General features: G+C 37.5%; 1 protein-coding gene across 1 annotated transcript in view; it reads right to left on the bottom strand.

The window, feature by feature from the left end:
- LOC131677621 (cadherin-99C) overlaps nucleotides 1-22,956 on the bottom strand; it is a 462,625-nt gene that overhangs the window by 126,932 nt on the left and 312,737 nt on the right. Inside the window, exon 6 of the mRNA XM_058957516.1 lies at nucleotides 16,040-16,105. Within this exon, the coding sequence (XP_058813499.1) occupies nucleotides 16,040-16,105 (66 nt within the window). The remainder of the gene's footprint in view (nucleotides 1-16,039; nucleotides 16,106-22,956) is intronic.

The raw sequence follows: 22,956 nt of genomic DNA, 5'->3' as shown, positions 1-22,956 counted from the left end.
TGATTGTAATCGGTGGCGTGGCCTAGGTAGAAGATGCAGATAACAGGTAGGGTAAACAGCTCTAATACGCCTCCTTAAGCAAAAACAGCTATATTTCACCATTCGAAACTATGATCTTCGCACCAACTACTCTAATTTATTGTTATATTAGTTAGAAATTAGTACCTTTTTCATTGTTTATTAAAAACATTCTGATACAAGTATTATTAAACATTTTTCAAAGATGCCTAAATTCTAGTTTTTTTCTTTCGCCCAGGGCAAAATGCCCCCGCTTAAAGTGTAATAAGCCCCACAACAAAAGGATGGTATGCCCCACAGCAATCGGTGAGTATGCCCCACAACAATGGGTGGGGCGTTTAACCCGGTTATGAGCTGTTGTGAATGCATGAATAATTCTACACGCACGCATAGTTTTAAGCCAAGCTAAAAACTAAGATAGTAACTATAATATTTTAGTAAGCTACTTGAAATAGTTCTATCAAATCCGATTGTTTTTAATTGGTTGTAGTGCTATTGGAAAAAGTGGGAGCTTAAATCAAAATAGCTCTTTTTAAACTTGTGTGTATATTGTTGTTTTTCAACATATTAAAAATACAAAACTAACTTTGTATGTTGATTTCATGAAACGATACTGTTAATCACTCATTTTTACTATTTAGATAATACAGGAATCCTGAGAATTGAAGAGGTGCATTTTGCCCCGGTGGGACTTATTATACCGTTTTACCCTAAACTCTCCGATTGGATGATTGCCATTCGTGATCTGCTATGAACATCGGAATGGAAATTGGGTTTTTGAGCATGTCTGCGTATTTTCATGGCTTGCATCACTATGAGCCCACTTATATAGGTATCAGTGCAGAGTTCATTATAATCCAAATATTCTCAGAACGTTGAATTCAATAATACATTCTCAGTTGTGTCATTGTGTGAGTTTGTTCGGCGTAAGCGCTGTGAAAAGCATTTTTGTCCCGGACTAATCTCGCTTTATATGTATTATACCAATTCTAATGAAAAATTTGCATTGGAATTAGATAGTTCATGACACGTTTGTTTGACAATTTACAGGTAAGATTGGCAACCCGTTTGCTCTGCTCTAAAACCTACTTCCTCTTGCGAACAGAAAAATTTCCAACAAACATTTTTGACTTTGAACGTATGTAGATTTGAAAATTCAGTTTTTTAAAAAAATGTTTTAGCTTTTGGATCAATCGAACAGAACAAATAGTCCATTATGTCGCATCCAGTATTAAAAGATATTTATTCTAAGAAAGTATACGGGTACAGAGAATCCATGTTTGAACAAATAAATGTGAAGGTATATTCCAGCTAATCCCAGCTAAAAAGATACATAAATATGTTGGCCATTTTGACATCTCTATGCCAACAGCTGTAACACAGACAAACAGACGTAACAGCTCGAAAAAAATTCTAAAAAAATCGCCCACGGTATACTAGCGACATCTGTTGAACACATTGCACAAAATGTGATTCTGGCAACCATGGGATATACTTTTTTTTAACCCAAGTCATAGCAACAATGCCCACACCGCTTGTCAAGTGCAAGATAGTAGATGAAAGGTAGGAGCATTGTTGCTGTTGTTAAATTTGAAGGGCGGAATAGAAAAATCGCTTATGTCACTTCACGTACTTCATTTTTTCATGTCATAATGATTGCAATTGACAAATTTAAAGAATGCAGAGCTACGACTGCATTTATAAAACCTAATACAACCATTTATTGTTACGGAAAATTAAGCAACGCCAAAATTATTTTTCTTTTCGTGTGAAGAAATCAATTCTTGTCGTTAATTGGTCGTATGATTAATTTTTGTCTCTATTTACTCTTTTTTGCCTTCGCTCTTTTGGAACCCCTGAGACATCAGGTACTATTTATTTTATTTTTCAGGCTGGCGTTTACTGTTAACTATAAGAACATAGCTGTGTAGCCTATTTCCTTGCCAATATCAGGATCAATTCGCATCAACGATTTCATTTTTAATGTTTTCCGTAAGTGAAAACTGGTCATGTAGGATATGTGAGAATTTAATTTTATAAAATTCTAAGCCGATGTCTCACCACGATGATTCTGCACACAGCAAAAAAAAAATCATGTAACTTTACGTCTTGCCAGATGCACATAAAAGGAGCGTCCCAATTCACATAAATTTACATTTTATTGCATGTAAAAATGTGAGATGTTCAGCTTTTTTTAGGTCATTCAGTCTGAGTTTTACATCTAAAAAGTCACAATATTCAATTTTACATTTCATAGCATGTAAAATTCTATTATAGGACAGAAAAATACGTCGCTGCGTTGTTTACGTCAAATGTAATTTTCATTTTTTCTAAGAGTGCATACTAGTACACGACACTACTTTCTCTGACAGTTCCAGGAACCGACAAATTCGAATCTATTGCATACATCCGGTTAGATTCGTTACACCGAACCAGCTAAATTGGCAAGATCCTAAAATATACCTGCTGACCGATCGGCATCGTGCAGGAAACTACGAAATGATTTTGAACAATTCTCACTTTGGACACTTCGGCAGGAATACATTTCACATTTTTGTTTGTTTTTGTTTTCATAAAATAAAAATGGCCGCGATGTTTTCGGGCAAGACGGTACAGGTGGTCACGTTGTTCTAAGTATAAGTACTGTTGTCACTTTTCTTCGATAAAACCGATAAAACAAACGGATATGAAGAAGAAAAACATAAACAAATAACGAAGTGGGCTTTTCTGTGGACACAAGTTTTAATTCGGTTCAGTCATAATTATTTTTATTGGTAGTTTCGAAATAAAAAAGTGTCCCAAATTGTTCGAATCGGAAGATCCGTCGTGAAGTTCGGCCTTTTCTCACTTTTTATCGTGCGTCAAAGAATCAAGATGCTCGTTCGGATCTTTATGTTTACTTATTTTATGGGTCGTGGACATCATGTATAAAACTAATACACTCACAACTGACGAATGTATCCACCTTTCTTTCCCTTCATCTTGATTTTCGAGTGTTTGCGGTAACGAAGTGACGCATTATGGCTATGTGTCAAAATCGCTTCACAAGCGCCACGCTCGGTGAGATGGCGCAGTTTTTATAATTTAAATCGACCGTTTTGCCTTTCTCATATAGAAAGGTTATGCAATCACTCTGAAAAACGTCAACCTAATCCCGGCCCGGAGGGCCGAGTGTCATATCCCATTCGACTCAGTTCGTCGAGATCGGAAAAAGTCTGTATGTGCGTGTGTATGTATGTATGTGTGTGTATGTGTGTGGGTGTGTATGTATGTGCGTATGTGTCAAATAATGTCACTAATTTTTCTCAGAGATGGCTGGACCGATTTGCCCAAACTTAGTCTCAAATGAAAGGTGCAACCTTCCCATCGGCTGCTATTGAATTTTGGATCGATCGGAATTCTGGTTCCGGAATTACGTTCTTCAGAGTGCGGCCACGCAGAAATTTCTGATATAAACTATAGGAAAAATTAAAAATAGAATTTTTATTTTTGATGCTAAATGTGTTCAAGGTGCATGAAACGTCGAGATTTGATGCAAACTGGAAAAAAATTTGACGACGGTTCACTTTTTTGGATTTTGGCACATTTTTGCCTTTGTCATATAGAAAGGTTATGCAATCACTCTGAAAAACGTCAACCTAATCCCGGCCAAATTTTTTTTCGACTCTCATAAGGTTTCTGGATTTTAACAGGGGTGTAGTTGATGGTTTACGGAGAGGGGTTACACCCCCCCCCTCTACAGTTCACTCCCATCCTTTAAAAATCTCCTTAAATCACCCCTCAGACCACCACCTCATACCCCTCCCTTTCAACCCCATCATCTTTAAACCACCACTATATTACAAAGCATACCAATTTAAGCTGGGGAGTCGTTCGTTCATGGGACTTTCGCCCTCCTCACATACCCACCCCCGCATGACAAAATGAGTTAGCAAGCAGATAACATTGATCTAATGCTGATTAGGCTAATGGAGTATGATATTTTTTTTGTTTCAAGTGTTTCACCGTCGATACGTAGCTCATCAAGTTCGTGGCTGGCATGCCATTGTGTATAAGTGCAAAGTGTACTAAGAATGTAATGGACATTTCCACAATTATGTTGAACATAAAAAGCCTCCGTGCCATAGTTTAGAGAAATGAGAAAGGCACAACTGCACCGCTAGGTGGATTAAAACAGGTTTTTTCTGTAGGCGATGAAAATTCATCTCGCGTTACGTCTGTTTGTCTGTGGCTGTAATTTCAGTCAAACTCAGAAGCGCACTTGGTGTTGATATTCAAATTACCTTTTAATAGATCATTGATTTTCAAACAACTTTAACGCTCCAGATGGATCTTTGGTTTTTCTTTCTTTAGACATCAAATTTTACGTAAACCAGTAGAAATTATCAATAGTTTTATAAAAAAGAACATCTCCACCACCTTTACATAAAAATTTTACGAAATTGCATATGAAAAATTAGCGACAAAAAGAATAGAACCAGCACTCTGCGGTACTACGAAGTATGCCAGAAATGAGGTTTTTCAGATTTTAGTAATTAAAAATATAACATTCAGTTATAAGCATTATTTTCACTTATACTTCATTTAGGATTTTGTCGAATTACTCATCAGAAATTGACGAAAATTTCTCAGTAGTCGTTCTGCAAAATTCTTCTAAGTAATCCCGCTTAGATCTACGGCGTAATCTTTCTTCTGAAGAAATTCTTTTGTTTTATCGTAAACTAGTTAAGAATTCTTATGACATCCTGCTCATGTTTGTAATGGATACTAATGAAATACTGCCAAGAAATCAGGTGAAACCCTCAGGATTATGGCCTTCTTTTGCTTCATCAGAATTCATAGAAGTATTTCATCAGAATTTTTAAAAGGATTCTGCGAGAATCCTGACCAGGATTACGTAAACAAACTAATAAGCATTCCACAAGCAGCATTTCGTCTGAATCCTGAAAAGAGTCACCTCAAAGTAGTGAGTAATAGTTGCGGAATTATCTTTAAAATTCTCATATCATCCTTCCGCTGATTTTTGACATTAAAAATGTCTTACTCCACTATCTGCGGCTAGGTGTCATTCTAAAATCTAAACTATCTCCCATGTAACGAAACTATATAAGGTTTGCACGCTTATAACTCCGATATTACTAGATGGATTTTAATCATTCATACACCAACCGATTCAGAAACACCTAACTTAAATATTGGTAATAATTTAATATCTCCCTAATAAAAGTAGACTTTTGGACATTGGTAAAATTAAAAAGTTCACGAAAAACAGGAAAATTACCATTCGTGAGGCAGATTTTTCAGACACCTTAGTTGCTTAATCAAACACGAAAAGTCATAAATAGAAGCGACGCATGTCCGTTTAAATCAGTAACTGCAACTGTTGTTGCTAATATCCCATACGAGCAACATCGTCTCCGGGCGATGCAATAAGCGCTATCGATTTTCGGCAACGTTGGCATTTGCACACACTCGCACCTAAGTGACTAAACCATATACGGTTAGTTTATAAATAGAGGTGACGCGTACACGTTTGAATCAGTTTTTGTTCTTATGTCGAACGGGTAAGATCATGGTAGCAGCGTCTGGATGTTACACTAAGCGGTAGACGCTATGTATTTTCGGCAGCGGTGGTCGTGTGCGGATTTTTCGGGTACCAGCAAGGTGTAAAGGAATGATTTGCAAAGTGGGTGGGTGGGGTGGTTTGGATTTAATTCAATACGGCAGGATGCGACTTATGTTTGCTGTTTGAGTGCTGCGCTGAAAAAAAAAATTATTGTTATGCATGTGTGTGCGTTATAACTTGTTAATCCATGTTTACGGCGCTTTGTAGCTGCGTAGGGTAAAGAGCCTATTGGCTTTCATATGTTTCATATTTCGGTTATATGTGATATATATTTCGGTTATGTTTTTTTTATCAGTAACGCATCTGACAACGTGCTTCTGTAGTTATTGCACTGTTCAGTAGCGTAGTATTTTATATAGGAGAGCACACTCAGGTTTTTTCACGCGGTTTTTTTTGCGCGGTATTTTTTTACGCGGATTTTATAATTACGCGGTTTTCATTCACGCGTTTTTTGAAATTTATGCGGTTTTCATTTACGCGGCCTGTATCCCCCGCGTAAAAAAACCTGAGTGTTATTGCATCGGAAACAATCACATTCTCAGCAGAACTTTTTGTTTTCTAATTTCAAACACTTTTGTTTCGTACTGCACAAAACGGAAAATTTTAAAACAAAACTTAGCGTCCCAGCAGCAGTTTAAGCGGGTGTCTTTTTCGATTAAAATTCAAGCCATGTCTTAAGAGTTACTGGACTTAAAATTGTTTTCCCAGTTTATGCAGTCAGAGTATCTGTCCTGCCCTATGTATTTAAAACACAGTTCTAATCGCGTTTTAAAGTATACAACAAATAGAACGGTTGGATATACCAATTTAAATTTTAAAATAATTCTGTTTTAAATTATGAAACAAACCGCTGTACTGAAGATATAATTATGTCAGTTCTATTATCACATAAAACACCTATATAACATAAAACGCTGCAGAATTGGTTTAATAACACAATGTTTACACTACAGAGTTATAACACGTTATAATAATTAACAACAAGAAAAATGTCACCAAGATAGCATAAAAACCCGTTTTAACTGGTAGTGCGAACGTTGTATAACAATGTAATTTATCAAATAATTTAATTTGTTCAACCACTAATCGATTAAAAAATACTTAACCTTAAGATTGTTTACTTAAGTTCATTAGTACATTATTGGAAATTTAAATGGAAATTGAAATTTCTAATTTCATGGACAATCTGCATATTTCCGTTGGCGGGCGTGGGCTTGCTCATCACAGTTCTCAATATGGAACTTTTATTTTGAATATATTTTCTGGACAGACCAGGCCTATTTTTACTAGATGGATCAGCCAAATAATGCTAATCACCTTGTGAGATACTTGATTAATTGTAAAAATAGATTACAAATTGTAACATATGAAAACAGGCGAGTGAGCAAAAACGTGAGTCGATATGTGTGATAGATAAAATTTATTTGCACGCTCTTGAAAAAAGCTACATTTTTAATGTCACCGTGGTCGTGTCCTGTACACAACCCTTTACTTTTTAATCTTCTTTAAGATCTAGGGGAATCTTTAACATCCCGATTGGAACCTATATTAGTAGTCTGATGGAACACTCCTCTGTATTTCACCGTGATCTTACTCAGAATTCAGATGGAATTCTCCTCAGTATTCTTGAAGATTCTTGTTGAATCCAACTTCTGATGAAATGGAGACTCTCGAGATTCAAATGGTATACTGTTCAGGAACTTGTTTTATTTTATTTACTGTGTAGTCTTTGACGTCATATCAAACAAACAAGTGTTTATACTAGTTTTTAATTCTCTTGCTGAATACATATTTTGAGATATTGAAATCATATTGCGGGTGAACTTCGTTAAAATGTCTTTTGCAGGAGGTGAATTGCTGGATTGTATCCGTGTGGGCTCTTCCGGATGTTGTACAAATATGGCGAAAGACAAAATTTCGGGTTTTCTGAATGATATATTAATTTACAGTATGAAAATACAGCACATCATCACAGTTCAGTTGCGGAAATAGATAATAAACACTTCTTTTCTAGCAATCTATCGTGGTTTGTTTTGTTTCACGGAGTCGTACGCGTTGTTGGAATACATATGTATATGATCAGACCCCTAGCCGATAAATAACGGATCGTTGCTTAAATATCTGGTGACGCTTCTTGAACCAATTTGACTAGTCCCGATACTTGTTTTCAGTTCATTCCGATCATCTTGTGCATTATTGCTTCAATTTAGTCAGACACTTTCGATATTCACATCCTCAACATTATTTGCCCTCTGGTTATCTCCAACGTGTCATTCTTCGATTGTTAAGTGATTATGCATGTTTAAGTTATCTGTGTGTCTAACGTTTGGAACTGCACAATCTTGCGCTAATTTAACCGTGATAATTCGATCCTTCAAAGATCGTTGATGAGATTGTATGCGTCTACGAGAACGTGAATATCCAAGTTTCTCTATGTGTTCTTAAAAGTATTTCTCCGTGAAACATAGCATACCCTATTCCTCAAGCTGAGGCCAGTTTAAGTTACCTTTGGTCCTTGCCGTTGGTGGTTGAGTGATATCCTAAGATTCGAAATCTTCGTTGTACAGATATGGTCACTACTCGACCACGCCCATCACCAACTTAATAGACACATTTTGCAGGTATGTATATTGGAAATAGCACGTTTCGTGCTCATTCCATCAGTGTGTAACCTGCCCAAACACAGTAACTGTTCGCTTCGGATGGGGGCGGTGGTCAGTTTTTTTGACCGCGTTCCTTTATCACCTATTTTAATTGGGTGATTCATCAACAGCGCAGTGAATCACTTTGGTTGTGCAACTATTTTTTCGTTCTTATTTTGTTGCTAATAAATAGTAGTCTGAATTTTATTATTTTCAAAATTGCACATGTTTTGTCGTATGCAATTTTAAACGTTCGTTGATTTTATGGTATTGTAGGGGAAGACATATCCGCCGGGTGATGCCAATCGAGCTGACATAACTTTTGACTGAGCAATCTAATTTCTATGTTTGTTTAAGTGCTTATTTCACCACCTGGGGAACTAATCCATGGTGCATTGAATGTGCATAGAGAAAACCCATGATCTTGACGGAGTGGAATGATTACTTCTATCATATGTGAGGGTTGAGAATCGACCATTCGCGAGAAGGATCCAGGACCAGTTACCGATTTCCCTCAGTCATTCCAGCACGAAGAAATTGTTTCGTGTCGTGGTAGCGAAAATAATGGATATTTTTTAGTTGTAGCTCCAATTCGTTGCCACTCTTTTTCTCTATTAGAAATTTGTTGATGCTGTTCCTTTTGCTAGTTTGTCTTCTGTAAAAATAATGTTTCAATAACCAATATTCTATATTTTCACTATAGTACTGTCAACTATCTCATGTTTTTATTTAGCACTTATATTGCATAACCATTAGTTATCATAATGCGCGCGGACATGATTGCATAGAATTGACATTTTATAATTTGCTTAGAATCGAAATTCTGTTATACTATTGCTACTTCTGTTATACTATAGTCATACTAATATATTGCTAATAACTCATTTTTCGATTCCTATTTTTAAGTTAGTTTTGCAGTTTAATATAAATAAATTAATACTACGAAAAAATTATACAGAATAGTGAACGTTACCGATTTATTAAAATATAAGCAATGCTCCCCATAGTCGGCTACCCGGAGTTTCTTATTTGGCCAATCGTATGAGTATGTCAAATGATACATTTCACAAATTCTCGGCAGACGGTTTCCTCTGCTAACACTATTGGCACACTTGCTAGCAACTCTCCCCTTCCCGTGATACAAGTGGAGATACAGAGGATTCATCGGACTCTAGCAGCGACATGTATCGCACATTTCTTTCTTTCCCAGAAGATCTGCATTCGGATGTGGTCAGAGATTAATATAGATTGCAGAATGTTGCTTATCATGTTATTTCCAATCATATTGTTTCAATGAAAATTTTGTAATCTTAACTAGTTTTAGTCAATAACGGAGTAGCAACCACGGGCTCTTATGCTTATGCTTTTTCCATATACACATCAGCAAAAGAAATTCAGATTTTTTTTGCGAAATTTAGATATTAACTGTCTAGCATTCATTGCAATATTTGTAATATTTATTAGGTTGTGGGGAATATTCATACAACCAATTCCTTCAAAGACATCCTGTGAATATATACAACAGTTTGACCTCAAATGAATTAAGTTTAAGTTTTTGCTTTGATAAGGTTATGACCCGGAGATACAAATTAGTCAGGTTTCCAATCAAATTGATTGCTCGATTAAATTTCGGCATACTTTGATGCACATTTTAATGATAATTTTTGTTTTGCTGTCACGGTTGTTACCGGTTTCGCTGGATGTAAAATTTCGCTTCTTCGGCTAACAGCGAATAATCCAAAAGCACCAGCCACCCTCGATGTGGAGGATAAGCCGAACGAGCAATTCTCTATCCCTCAGTAAACAGACAGCGATAGGACTGGTGGTATCCAGCGGGGAAAAACGATCGGAAATTGTGAGTGAAGCTAAGCAATCATGTGAAAAAAATTCCCCCCAGAGGCGAGACTCGAACTCGCAACCTTTGAGACTCCGGCCCAATGCACTAACCCTTATGCTATCCCTGGGTATGGTGACATCCCAGAAATAACATATGGTTATCCCACTGGCGACAGTGATCGTACCCTGCCTGCAAAGGGACAATCACACACAACGGCAGCTGATCACCACAACACATTTGATCTATTTAATTTCAACACATTTGATCTATTAAATTTTAATTTTTTTCACATGATTGCTTAGCTTCACTCACAATTTCCGATCGTTTTTCCCCGTTGGATACCACCAGTCCTAAATAAGGTATTGGCACTTAAGTCAAAAGACCAAAAAAATTGAATTATTAAACAGCGATAATACATTAGGGAAGATAACCGGGGAAGCAGACTAGCTTCGAATTTGGAATTTTTTGGCATACGCATCTTAATCATTTAAAAAGAAAAAGTGGCTTTGATCAGTCGAAATTTATTTTGAAGATAGCTTATTTAACCTGAAAAATCCACCGAACCATTTATATTTCATAAGAGTTTTGCACTACTTTTTGAAAATTTTGTCAAATTTTTGTAAACGAAAACTACAAAAAAACCAAACTTTTACATTACCTTATATATAAAAGATTCCTAAAGTGTCTGTTTTGACGTAGGATTACGTCTTTGTTTTCGATATGTGAATGCACTTTGTAAATTCAAAACAATGGTATGTAACGAAAAGTGATTAGGTTTTAAACTTTGCATTTCAGCAATTTTATGATAAATTTTCGAAATGTTTGCTCATATCGCTCAGAAATACTTTTAAGAACAGATTCCAGTGGTTAAACCCATAGATTTTAGATATGATGTCATTAAAAATTTAAATAATGTATATCATAGTTAAAATACCACGCATTTGCACACAGACCGTAGAGCTTCCCAAGTCTGGCCCAAAGGATTTACACACTTAGTTGGGCTCGGCAATTTCCCGCACAGCCGAGTGATCAGTAAATGTTTATACTGATATTTCGGAAAAGTGTAATTGGTTTGCTGAGTTTCAGCGAAATATTCCCCGAGTCTCAGCAAATAATTGTAGCTTTTGCTGAGATTTCGGCGAAATTTGAACTTGCTGAGTGCTCGACTGTTCAAATCTCGGCAAAAAATGCTGTTATTCGCTAGAAAAAATTAAGTGTGTACGTACCTAGCACGCTACGCTCCATGAATGACGCCATCATCGACTATTTAAGGAACCGAATTGGTCGTTGAAACTTGTTCTTGTAGAATGGCAGGCAGATCACAGTGCTGTGTGCTTCTACAACCAGTGTAGCAGACTGATGAGTCCACTACACTGGCTATGGCCACGTAGTTCCGTTCAACGGGCGGCTAAGCTTGTCCGATCAAACACCATGCTTTCTGATGTGTTCTGCTCGTTTTAGGCGCACTTTTATGTTCAATGTCGACCGCATTTATTTGTATAAAACACGTACCCAAAATTACTTGTATAGTCGAGCTGCAAACACGGTTAACATTGTGTCGTGGTACTAGTTGTCTCTTTCGCTCCATCCATTATCACTGGCGTTAACTCACTTTGTTTGGTGCATATCTTCCATTCGTGTACGGATACGATTTACTCACACAACAGTTTGATTCGAATATTGTACACCGTTCCATTGGGTTCAATATTTGAGGTGATTGTGCATATCTAATATGTTCGCGGTTGTATGCGTGCATAATAACAATCTGTCCTTTCGTTGCGCAAAGACGAACACTTACGAAAAGACGAACACAACAAATTTACGCGAATCCATGGAAAGCGCAACTAAGGTTTATTATTTTCGTTCATTTATTCATTTTCACACAGTCTATCCTACTTTGATTCTACTAATACATACTAGAAAGCTTATTTATAATAATAATGGCAAAATAAAACTAGAAAATTTGTTCTATGCATGAAACGACTATATTGTCTAAAACTTGATTTTTCTTCACCCGTCCGGGTTTTTACCGCATACAATCGAAAAGTTTTTTACAATTTTGACATTGTTCCATAAAGATTTAAAACCGTTCCAGCTCTTAGTTCGGTTTTCGGTTGCAGTTTCCAGTCATCTTTTTTCAGATCTTCTAAAATAAGTTTAATCGAGTTCGATCGTCTACTACAATTAAAATGACCTGATAAGCAAGGCGGTTTGGTTCAAGATGTAACATTCGATGTTGATTGGTTATACTTACAAAAGAAATATATTTGATTTATTATTAATTCAAATGCTCGAAGAAATGAAATATTTCGCATTAATGGCGATTTCGCTTGAACCTGAAACTGAGTCAGGTTCTAACCCCAACCGCTATCAGTTCATACATTTTGACAGCAAACCACATAAGTAGTCTAGTCCTACGTACTAGAATTCATGCAACCCCATCGGGCTGTCCCTGGTAGTTTTTTCAAGAACAAAAACATTTAAATTTTAGTAAATGTAATGAATTCCAAGCGAGATATTATTGTACATCAAATTTCGATACCCTAAATTTAATGTTAAAATATTGCTAATTTTTTGTGAGATTGATTCGCAATTATTTCAAACTATTTCAATAACGATTTGGTCGGAATTTCAGCTCAAAGAGATTTTTTTATGTCTAAGGCCCATAAGTCGTTTTATGGAATCTCAAACCAGATTTAGCTCCGTGTAGAATAATTCAACTGCTGAGAGAGATCTGTTAGATTCAGATCGTGACTGTTGTAATTTGTTTCCGCTTTAGAACTTTGATAATTCCACAAAATATACCATGCATTTGAGCCTTTAAAAAAACTAATTACTGGCTACGCTACTGATTATTGTACACGCAAACAAAAACACCATCGCGTTTTGTGCGGAAAGACAGCAATTTATTTACATGCAACTGCATACATACTTGACAGTCTGGGCAGGCGCGTTGAAAATAATTTACACATGCTCTTCCGAGCAGATAGCGGTCTTCTGGTGGCCTCAGCTAGCTCGTGTGCGCACAATGCACTTATGTGGTTTGTGCAGCCCACCGCCGCGCGTCGCTTGTCCATTTCTACCATGTTTCCCTTCCGACCTACAGAACAACAATCGACTGTTCGCAAAATCAACGCCGCTACACACGGATGCATCGCGGCTGATGTGAAGGTGCGCGCTGTGTCCCATTGTGTCAGGTGTAATTAGCGGCCGCACGATCATATGTGTAACCGTTATCGCAATGCTGTTAACTGTCCACCTCCATCAGCATCCAGCATCAGCAGGCCTGTATCCGGACCAGAGGGTAATTATGTTGTTGTATTGTGGGTTCCGGTGCTTGCGCAAAGTTGCACTACTTGTTTGTGGTAATATTCGCCTAATTCTATAGGTAGGTGTAAGCAATTGGTGTGAACATGTGAGAAATTTTGCGTTAAACAATGTTTGAAAACTACGTGAGTAGTGGAATTAAATACATGCCAACTGAAATAAAGTGGATGAAATAAAATTTAGGTTCGCGAGAAATTTTCTCAATCAAAGCATAAGTAGATCCTTATAATAGTGTGGTTAATCCCCTGACAAACATATATTTCATGGCGAATGACAGTGGGGACTCCACACATTTTCGTTAGTACGATGGAAGCCGAAGAGTCGACAGGTTTTGGATTTCCGAGAAAATTGGTTTTAGAGGCAACATTTGGAAAAGAAAATCTCCATTCCGTATCGCATCAAACTATGCATATCACAGCACTCCACCGAGCATAACTTCAAACCGGACCACAACTTAAGTAAAGGTCGACGAACTCGGGATCACGTGCGCCGCACAGGTAGGAGGTTCCTACCTATAGTTGGCGAAAGGTCATCTGCATCCAGGAACCAAATAAAACCGGGCTACCTCCTATCGAGGAGAACTATTTCCTTTTGTTTCAGCTCACTGATTTTTTTCGAGCCCATTGTGCGCGCGCGGTTTTATTTTCATTCCAATGCATTAAATTAGCCGCAGAGCGCGGCTGAAAAGCTTTGCAAGCCGCCGGGCATGAATACAAATTGAGTTAGCGCTGCCGTTTTCCTATTCGTTTATTTTCTGCCTCTAACGAACCGAACCCGTGAACCGTGCGCCTCACGGAACGGGAGGAGGGAAACAGCTGGGCGGTTCGGGCGGGTGTATTCAGATGAAGATGAGAAATCGTAACAATCGATGGCCTGTGGTCGAGGGTTCGAGAGAAGGGCCAATTCAAATCGGAATCGAATGGAATGGAAGAAAACGGAAACAATAATCTAGGAACCGAAAGTAAAAGCGAATCGGAAAGGAAATAATATTAATAATCGTGCAGGCTTGGGCTGTGGTCTCGCGGAATACTCCGAAGAAGATGGGTATATTGTAATCAGGGCAGGGGTGTAGTAATAGAAATGTTAGAACTCTAAATTAATTTAATTCTCCAAAATTGTTATGCGCAATGTACTGATCGGATCCAGGGTATCCCTATTTTGACAATAATTGTTTCCCCTAAAGAGACTAGAATAACAAAGAGACGTCATGTTCCGTTTGGAATTCCAATTTTACTACCAATGTCATTCCAAACGAACAAGAGAGTTGTGAACTGTAAATGTTTAACATTATGTGGCATTGTTTTTAAGGAAGTATTGTTATGCAATTCAGTAAAATTACTAATGGTTTTAAAGATAAAAATTATATCCTCAAACCAAATTTGTTACAATACTATCGTGTTTAGAAACGCTAAAGAGAAAAGAGCTTGGTTTGGTGGGAGCACGAAATTCAGCATGAAGGTAACGAATACCAAATGATGCAAGTAATCAATTTTGGCCTAATATGGTTTTGCTGCTGCAAAATACGATTCCTGCGGATATAACTATGTTTTAGCTGGTCGAGGAACTCAGCAGACCAGAAGTCGCATCGATTTTTTACATTGGTTAGAAGAAACAAACGGAATAACAACAAAGTTTGGTGAGGCTTGCACAATTGCAGTGTTGCCTGTGATCTGTAGCCTGGTTGCCAGTTGAATTGTTTTCACTGAATTAAGATGGCGTCTCTTTGTTATTCTAGTCTCTTTAGTTTCCCTCTAAGAAATATATGTTTCATAATAGTTGAATGTAGGACCTTCGTTGGATCAAATGTTGGACGACGTCCAACAGATCGTTATTGCGCAAATGGCGTGCACGGCCATTGTTAAAATAAAGGCCTTCAACGATGACATTGTAGGCTGCCATCATGGTTATTAAGCGGATACTATCGAATAAGTAGTGAATGTTTACGACAAACTTCGGCGCCGATTTCTGACGTTTATTAATTTCAATAATATCATTAATTTCAACTGAATAAACTTTCAAAATTAAAACGCACAAAAGCTTTCAATATTTGCGATTCTAAGGTATCCCGTGATTGCATCCCTTTTTCCGAACTCTCTCGGCCACACTAACTCTTACTACAATTGCAACCAAAGCTGGCGCGACCGGCTTCAGGAATAAAATAATGGAGCGAACAAATTTATCTGACCATAGAATCGCGGGAATAATGTTCGCTGTGCCTAAGGATCAGCTTTTCCATTCGTCCGAATCACTTCCAGGCTTATCGTAACAAACTAACCTAATCAAGTTGTGCAACTTACTTCGCCCAAAAGGAATAGTTTCTTGGCGGCTCGCATACGCTCCTATGCTTTGCATTGCGAAAAAAAAACGGAATCCATTTCGATATATTGGATGTGAAATATCAATTTCTATGCAAGAATGGCCTCACGAGCGTCCACACACCGGCGTTCGCGGATTGAGTCAGCCCGCTGCAACTTTGTATTTGCAGATTTATGGAAATGAATTCGGACGGATGATGTTGCCGGTGCGGAGCCGGCGGCGGCTCTTAAGACAATAATAATACAAGATAAGCGGCATAAATTTGCTACTTACCGATGCGACGATGGTCAGGTAGTATCGCTGAATGCGCTCGTAATCCAAGGTTTTGATGACGGTAACCTGTGGGAAGGTGAAGAGAGAATGTCAAATGGATTGCAGCTCAGTGATTGGTTTCTTTGAGGGGGGATTATCGGTACATTTAGGTAGCCGTTTATAGTGTCTTGGTTAATTTATAATATTTGAAACGGTAAAGCTTTAAAACGGTAATCTTTTAAGCTCGAACACCTATTAATTTTCAATGCAGATGTTAATTTGAAATCATGAATAGTGTCATAAACGGCTAACGAAAAATATTTTATTCACGATTTAGTAAACTAAATTTGGTATATTGTATAACTTCCTAGCTAGCACAATTAATATGCAGCGAGTAGCGAATAAATGGATAAATCAAACAATCCTTGAACTTATTCTTAAGACTCTTCTAATCTTCAGGTAGCCGATTTCGCCATTGATTCATTTTGCCACAAATACTTCGAGGGGAATTTTTTTTAACTTCGGTCTACTTAACCGCTCTTAAATCAGTATTCACTAATTTTCACTGTATTTCGCGCATATTTGAAGTTTCACGAAAATGAGTTTGACGTGAAATTGATAACATTTGAGCTTTCACATCGAATTGACCTATGTGTTGGTATCAACGTCGATATTTCCCGAAAAAAATTGGTCAACAAATAACACGAGTTCAAGGCGGAAACAAGGGAAAGAATCTTTGCATAAACATTTAAAACCCAAGTTCTCAAAATTTGAATGACAGGATAAATCCGCGTAATATTAATGTATTTAATCAGATAGGACACATAATATGTTTCACAAACAATTATGTTCATGTGACTGGCATACCATGTACATGACTACACACCAAAAATATGAATTTTATCATTGAGGTAATTTCAAACATGACAATTTAACAAACAGAAATCCACGATATGACGAAATATCACCATATTCTGTTCAATTTTAGATGAAAAATGTAATTTCCATGAATTTCACATAAATTACACGTATAACCATTTGGAACCAAAACCATATCTGGAGTAAAATTACACGATTTACGAAAATCATCGTCATCTGAAATTAAAACCAAACGTAAAATTGTTATTTTTGATGCTGGTATATGTCATGGTCAGAAGACGTAAATTCACACGACTTTTTCTAGGTGTGTAATCTTAGTTAAAATGCCTATATGTATCACTCAGGAAAGTTACTTACGACAACTGATCTTCAATTTATTCATCAACGATCTCTATCTGGCGTGCTTCAAGAAGGTTTGGTCAACAGTAATCTATGTTTTTTTTAAATGATCCTGGCAACGACAGTTCGTTGTTGTTGTTGTTTATTTGTAGAGTAACCTTTTGGTCCTTCTTCTATTTTAGTGTTTTAGTTACATGTCATTACTTTAGAGTGGAAACGCCAATTCAATTGTCTAGAGACCAAACCATCGAATATATTCCTTGGGTGTCTGTGGCATTGTTCGTTTGAATAGTCTCTATAATCTATAATAATTGAACAATAAAAATTATGCATGGCTTTCTATGATTGAACTAAAAAAACTTTTTATGCTGACTAGAGAGAGCACCCCCTTAAATTTAGTTTTTTTTTAATATAACTTTCCATTGTGACTTTTCGTGCAAACAATGATCAAGATAAATGTGGAGATATTAAAACACTGAATATTGTTGGAAATAACTGGAAATATACTCATTTGTTTCAAACTTATTGAACATTTTTACTTGTTTTAAGTCAATTTCAAGTACGTATATCACGTCCATTTCAGGCGGAATTTCACATAAAATCACGAGGAATTTCACATGAAATTTCACGCGGGAGTCTTACGTGGAATTTCACGTCGAATTTCATGCGAAATTTTACGTGAAATTTTGCGCAGAATTGTACGTGGAACTGCACGTGAAATTTAATACAGAATTTCACGTAAAATTTCACGCGTGGCTTCACATAGAATATCACTTGGATTTTCACGTAAACTTTCACGTGAAACTTCGCGCGGAACTTGATGTGAAATTACACGCGGTATTTCACGCGGAAATTCGTATCGAATTCCACGTCGCATTTCACGCTTAATTTCATGTGAAATTTCACGTGGAATTTGACGAGTATGTTCACGCGGAATTTCACATGAAATTTCACGCGGGATTTAGTACGTAATTTCACATAGAATATCGCGCAGTATTTCACTAGAAATTTCACACGTAATTTTATGTGAAATTCCGTACGGAAATTCACATGAAATTTCATGCAGAATTTCACGTCCAATTTCACGCTTACGTTCACGCGGAATTTAATATAAAATACACACGAAATGTCACGTTCAAGTACGCGAAATTTCACGTGAAAATCCACGCGAAGCTTCATTTGGAATATCACACGAAATTTCACGCGATATTTCACATGAAATTTCACGCGGTGCTTATTTTCAGGTGCAATTTCGCGCGACATTTTATGGAAAGCTTCACGTGAAATTTCACGTGGAATTGCACACAGAATTTTGCGTGGAATGTAACACAGAATTTCACACGGTATTTCACGTGAAATTTCCGGGCCGGGCGTAATTTCGCGTAAACTTTCACGCAGAGCTACACATGGAGTATCACGTGGAATTTAGCGTGAAATTTCACGCGGAATTGGACGTGATATTTAATGCGAAATTTCCTGCGGAATTTCACACGACATGATGCAAGAAATTCCACTTCTATAAAAATCCAGGAATTTTACTTCGAATTTCACGCTTAACACGCTTAATTTCACGTGAAATTCCAGACGGAATCTCACGCGCAATCACGTGAACTTTCGCGCGGAATTTTACATGAAAATTCACGTGGAATTTCATTTCGAATTTCACGCTTAATTACATGAGGGAATTAGTGCGTAATTTCACAGGAAATTTCACGCGGAACTTGACATTTCACACAGAATTTTACGCGAAATTTCACATGAAACTTCACGCAGAATTTCACGTCGAATTTCATGCTAAATTTTGAGTGACATGATATTTTACGCAGAACTTCACCGTGAATTTCGCGCGGGATTTCACGTGAAATTCTAGACGGAATATTACGTAAAATTTAACGCGGAATTTCACGTGATTTTTAACGCAGAATTATACGTGAAATTTCAAACGGAATTTCAGATGGAAGATTACGCGGATTTCACGCGGAAGTTAACGTAAAATGAACACAGAATTTCACGGGGAATATAATCTGAAAACTCATGCGGAATTTAACATGAAATTTCACGCGAGCTTCACATGGAGTATCACGCGAAACTTCACCCGGAATTTCACATGAAACACCACGCGAAATTTCACGCGGAAATTCACATGAAACTTCGCGCAGAAGTTCACATAGAATTTCACACTTAATTTAACGTGTAATTTCATGTGGAATTTTACGTGAAATTCCACGCAGAATTTGACGTAAAATTTCACGCGGAATGTTGCACGTAATTTCACAAGAAGCGTCATATAGAATATCTCGCGGAATTTGGCAGAAGTTAAGATCGAATTTTACGCTTAATTTTTCGTGGCATTTAACGCTGATTTCACATTAACGCTGATTTCAGAAATTCGCGAAATATCACGCACAATACACGCGAAATTTCACGCTCAATTGCGTGAAATTTCAAACGGTATTTTATCTAAAATTTAACGAGGAATATCAAGTGAAATTTCACGCGGAATTTTACGCGTGTCGCACAAATTTCACGCAGAATTTCACATGAAACTTCATGTGGAATTCCACACTTAATGTCACGTGAAATTTTACGCGAAGCTACACGTGACATTTGACTGCATTTCACTTTTTTCGCACAAGTTTGCTTGTAATTTCGCGTGAAATTTCACCCGGAACTTCAAGTTCAAGTAACATTGCACGCAGAATTTCACGCGAAATTTAACACGGGAGTTAACATGAAATTTCTCCCAGAATTTCACGTGCAACTCCGTGAGTTGGATTTTACGTGCAACTTACGCGGAATTTCACGCGGAAATTATCGTGAAATTTCATGCAGAGTTTCACGTGACATTTCGCGCTGAATTTCAAGAAAAATCTCACGCGCAATTTCACGTGGTATTTCACGTCGAATTTCACGTTTAAATTTACTCAAATTTTCCGCTGGATTTCACATGGAATTTCATGCGGAAATTAACGTCTCACGCGCAATTCCTCACGAAATCTCGCGCACAATTACGTGAAATTTCATGCGGAGTTCACCTGAAATTTCACGCGGAATTTCAGATGAAATTTCACGCAGAATTTCATGTAAAATTTCACGCAGAATTTCATGTAAAATTTCGCACGGAATTTCATGTGAAGTTTCAAGCGCAATTCTGTGCATGTCACACGAGTTCCGTGCGGAATTTCACATGAAACTTCATGTAGAAATTCACACTTAATGCCACGTGAAATTTTACGCGAAGCTTCCCGTGAAATTTAAAGCGGAATTCTTGCTGAATGTCACGTGGAATTTCAAGCGGAATTTCATAGGAAATCTCTCGCTCGATTGAGGGAAATTTCATGCGGAATTTTACGTGAAATTTCATGCGGAATTTTACGTAAAATTTCACGCGGAATTTTGCACGTAAGTAGCTCCAGGTGAAATTTGATGCGAAATTTAACGTGGAACCTCATGCGTAATACGTAAAATTTCACGCCCAATTACACGCAATTTTACACGGCAGTTAACACGAAATTTCGCGCGAAATTTCAAGTGAAATTTCAAATGAAATTTTAAGCGGAATTTCACGAGAAAGTTTGCTCGTAATTTCGCGTGAAATTTCACGCGAAACCTCAGACGAAATTTATAGTAACATTGCATGCAGAATTTCACGCGTGTTCAACGCGGAAGTTAACATTAAATTTCACCCAGAATTTCACGTGAAATTTAACTCGGAAGTTAACGTGAAATGTCATGCAGAGTTTCACGTGGCATTTCGCGCTTAATTTCTTGGGGAATTTTACGCGGAATTTCACATCGAATTTCACGCTTAATTTCACGTGAAACTTCCCGCGGAATTTCACGCGAAATTTCATATGAAACTTTACGCAGAAGCTCACGTAAAGTGTTACGCTCAATTTTACGTGAAATTTTACGCTGGATTTCACATGGAATTTCACGCAAAAATTAACATGAAATCCCACGCGCAATTACTCGCGGAATTTCGCGCTCAATTACGTGAAATTTTATGCGGAATTCACCTGAATGCATTATTCCGATCGAGATCTCAAGTGAAATTCACGCGCAATTTCATGTGAAATCTCCCGCGGAATTTTACGTGAAATTTCACGTGGAATTTAACGCCCGTTTTCCAGTCTATATTTCTGGAACCACAAAATCGATCCGCACGAAATTTTATGGCTAGCTATGGGAATAATATCCCTTTCATTTGAGATTATTTTTATGAAAATCGGCTCCGAGAAACTGATGTGAGTTCGGTAATATGTAAGATGTTCATTTTGTCCTGGTCTGCCGGAACCTTTTATGGTGGTCAATGTGACCAACGATACTTCGAAAGGAGAGGGAGGCAGAGAGAAGGGTTGATAATAGATAATTGATAATTCATAATTGATAATAGATAATCGATAATAGCTGCTGTTTATACCTTTCATTTGATACTTGATTTGTGAATATCGGTCCAGTCATCACCGAATAACCAATGAGAATTTAATTCTGAAATATGCCCGAAGCTAGAGACTTTCGGAATTTTCGATAGTGGGCAATAGCTTCAAAGAATCTTTAACTGGCCATCAGTGATTTGCAAATCGATGTTATGCGATGTCGATTTCAGTAGATTTTTAACCTCTGAGGTATTACGATTGTAACGGTTTATATGGGACATTCCTGCGTGACCGCACTAACCAAACTATAACTCCGAAACCAAAAGTCAGATCTGAATAGAATTCAATAGACGTCACTGAGGCTGTCATATCTTTCGTTTAAAATTAAGTTTGTAAAAATCGGTCGAAAGTTCTCTAAGAAGTGACATTGACATACGAATTTGGCAAATTTCTCGGGGACATCAAGGCCATCGTAGATGTCATAGGAGGCCAATGCGGTCGAAGCTGCTTCGATTGGTTATTAGACATCTAAACCCACAAATTCAAGTAATTTTGTATACATCATTTGACCATCATGGTGGTACCAGTTCATGTGTGAATTTGCTGTGCGACCGCACTCTTCAACCCGTAACTCCGGAACCGAAAATCCAATTATAATCCAATCAATAAAATGCAATAGCAGCCGATGGGAATGTTGTACCTGTCATTTGAGACTAAGATTGTGCAAATCGGTCCAGCCATATTTAAGAAACAGAGGTGACATTGTTTTCCACATGCACACACAGACATTTTCCGATTTCGTCGATCTCAGTCGAATGGTATATGAGACTCGGCCCTCTGGGCCTAGATTAAAAAGTCGATGTTTGGAGCGATTGCATAACCTTTCTATATGAGAAAGGCAGCTACGTTTGTGTTCGTTCCATCTTCTCTCGGTATGTCACTATTGACTTATTTGACGTCTAGGACACCAACACAGTTGCAATGTGCATAGACAACATACATATAACGCATTGTTTTAAATTCGCCATCCGATTTAACTTCATTTGGCAAAAAATCCACCCGGTTTAATCTCAATCTCGCACTAACACAACTGCACATGGATTAGTCAATTTAAGCGCATACAGATGACCTTCCACATCATGTATAAATCTTCGTTGTCATTCAAATATTGTTTCGCTTTAAACCATTCGGTGCATACAAGACTGAATCTGGCAAAAGGTAGCTATACAATTATAATTTCGAGCCCGCGTGCCGCCACTTCCAGTGCACAATAAAACGGTCATTTTATGCATCTAACGACACTCGTTCAGTACGTGCGGCCAAACTGTCGACATCAAACTA

This window comes from Topomyia yanbarensis, chromosome 1, assembly GCF_030247195.1.
Source record: "Topomyia yanbarensis strain Yona2022 chromosome 1, ASM3024719v1, whole genome shotgun sequence".
Lineage (NCBI taxonomy): Eukaryota > Metazoa > Arthropoda > Insecta > Diptera > Culicidae > Topomyia > Topomyia yanbarensis.
The sequence above is the reverse complement of the archived record's forward strand: the minus strand, read 5'-3'. Positions and strand labels throughout refer to the sequence as shown.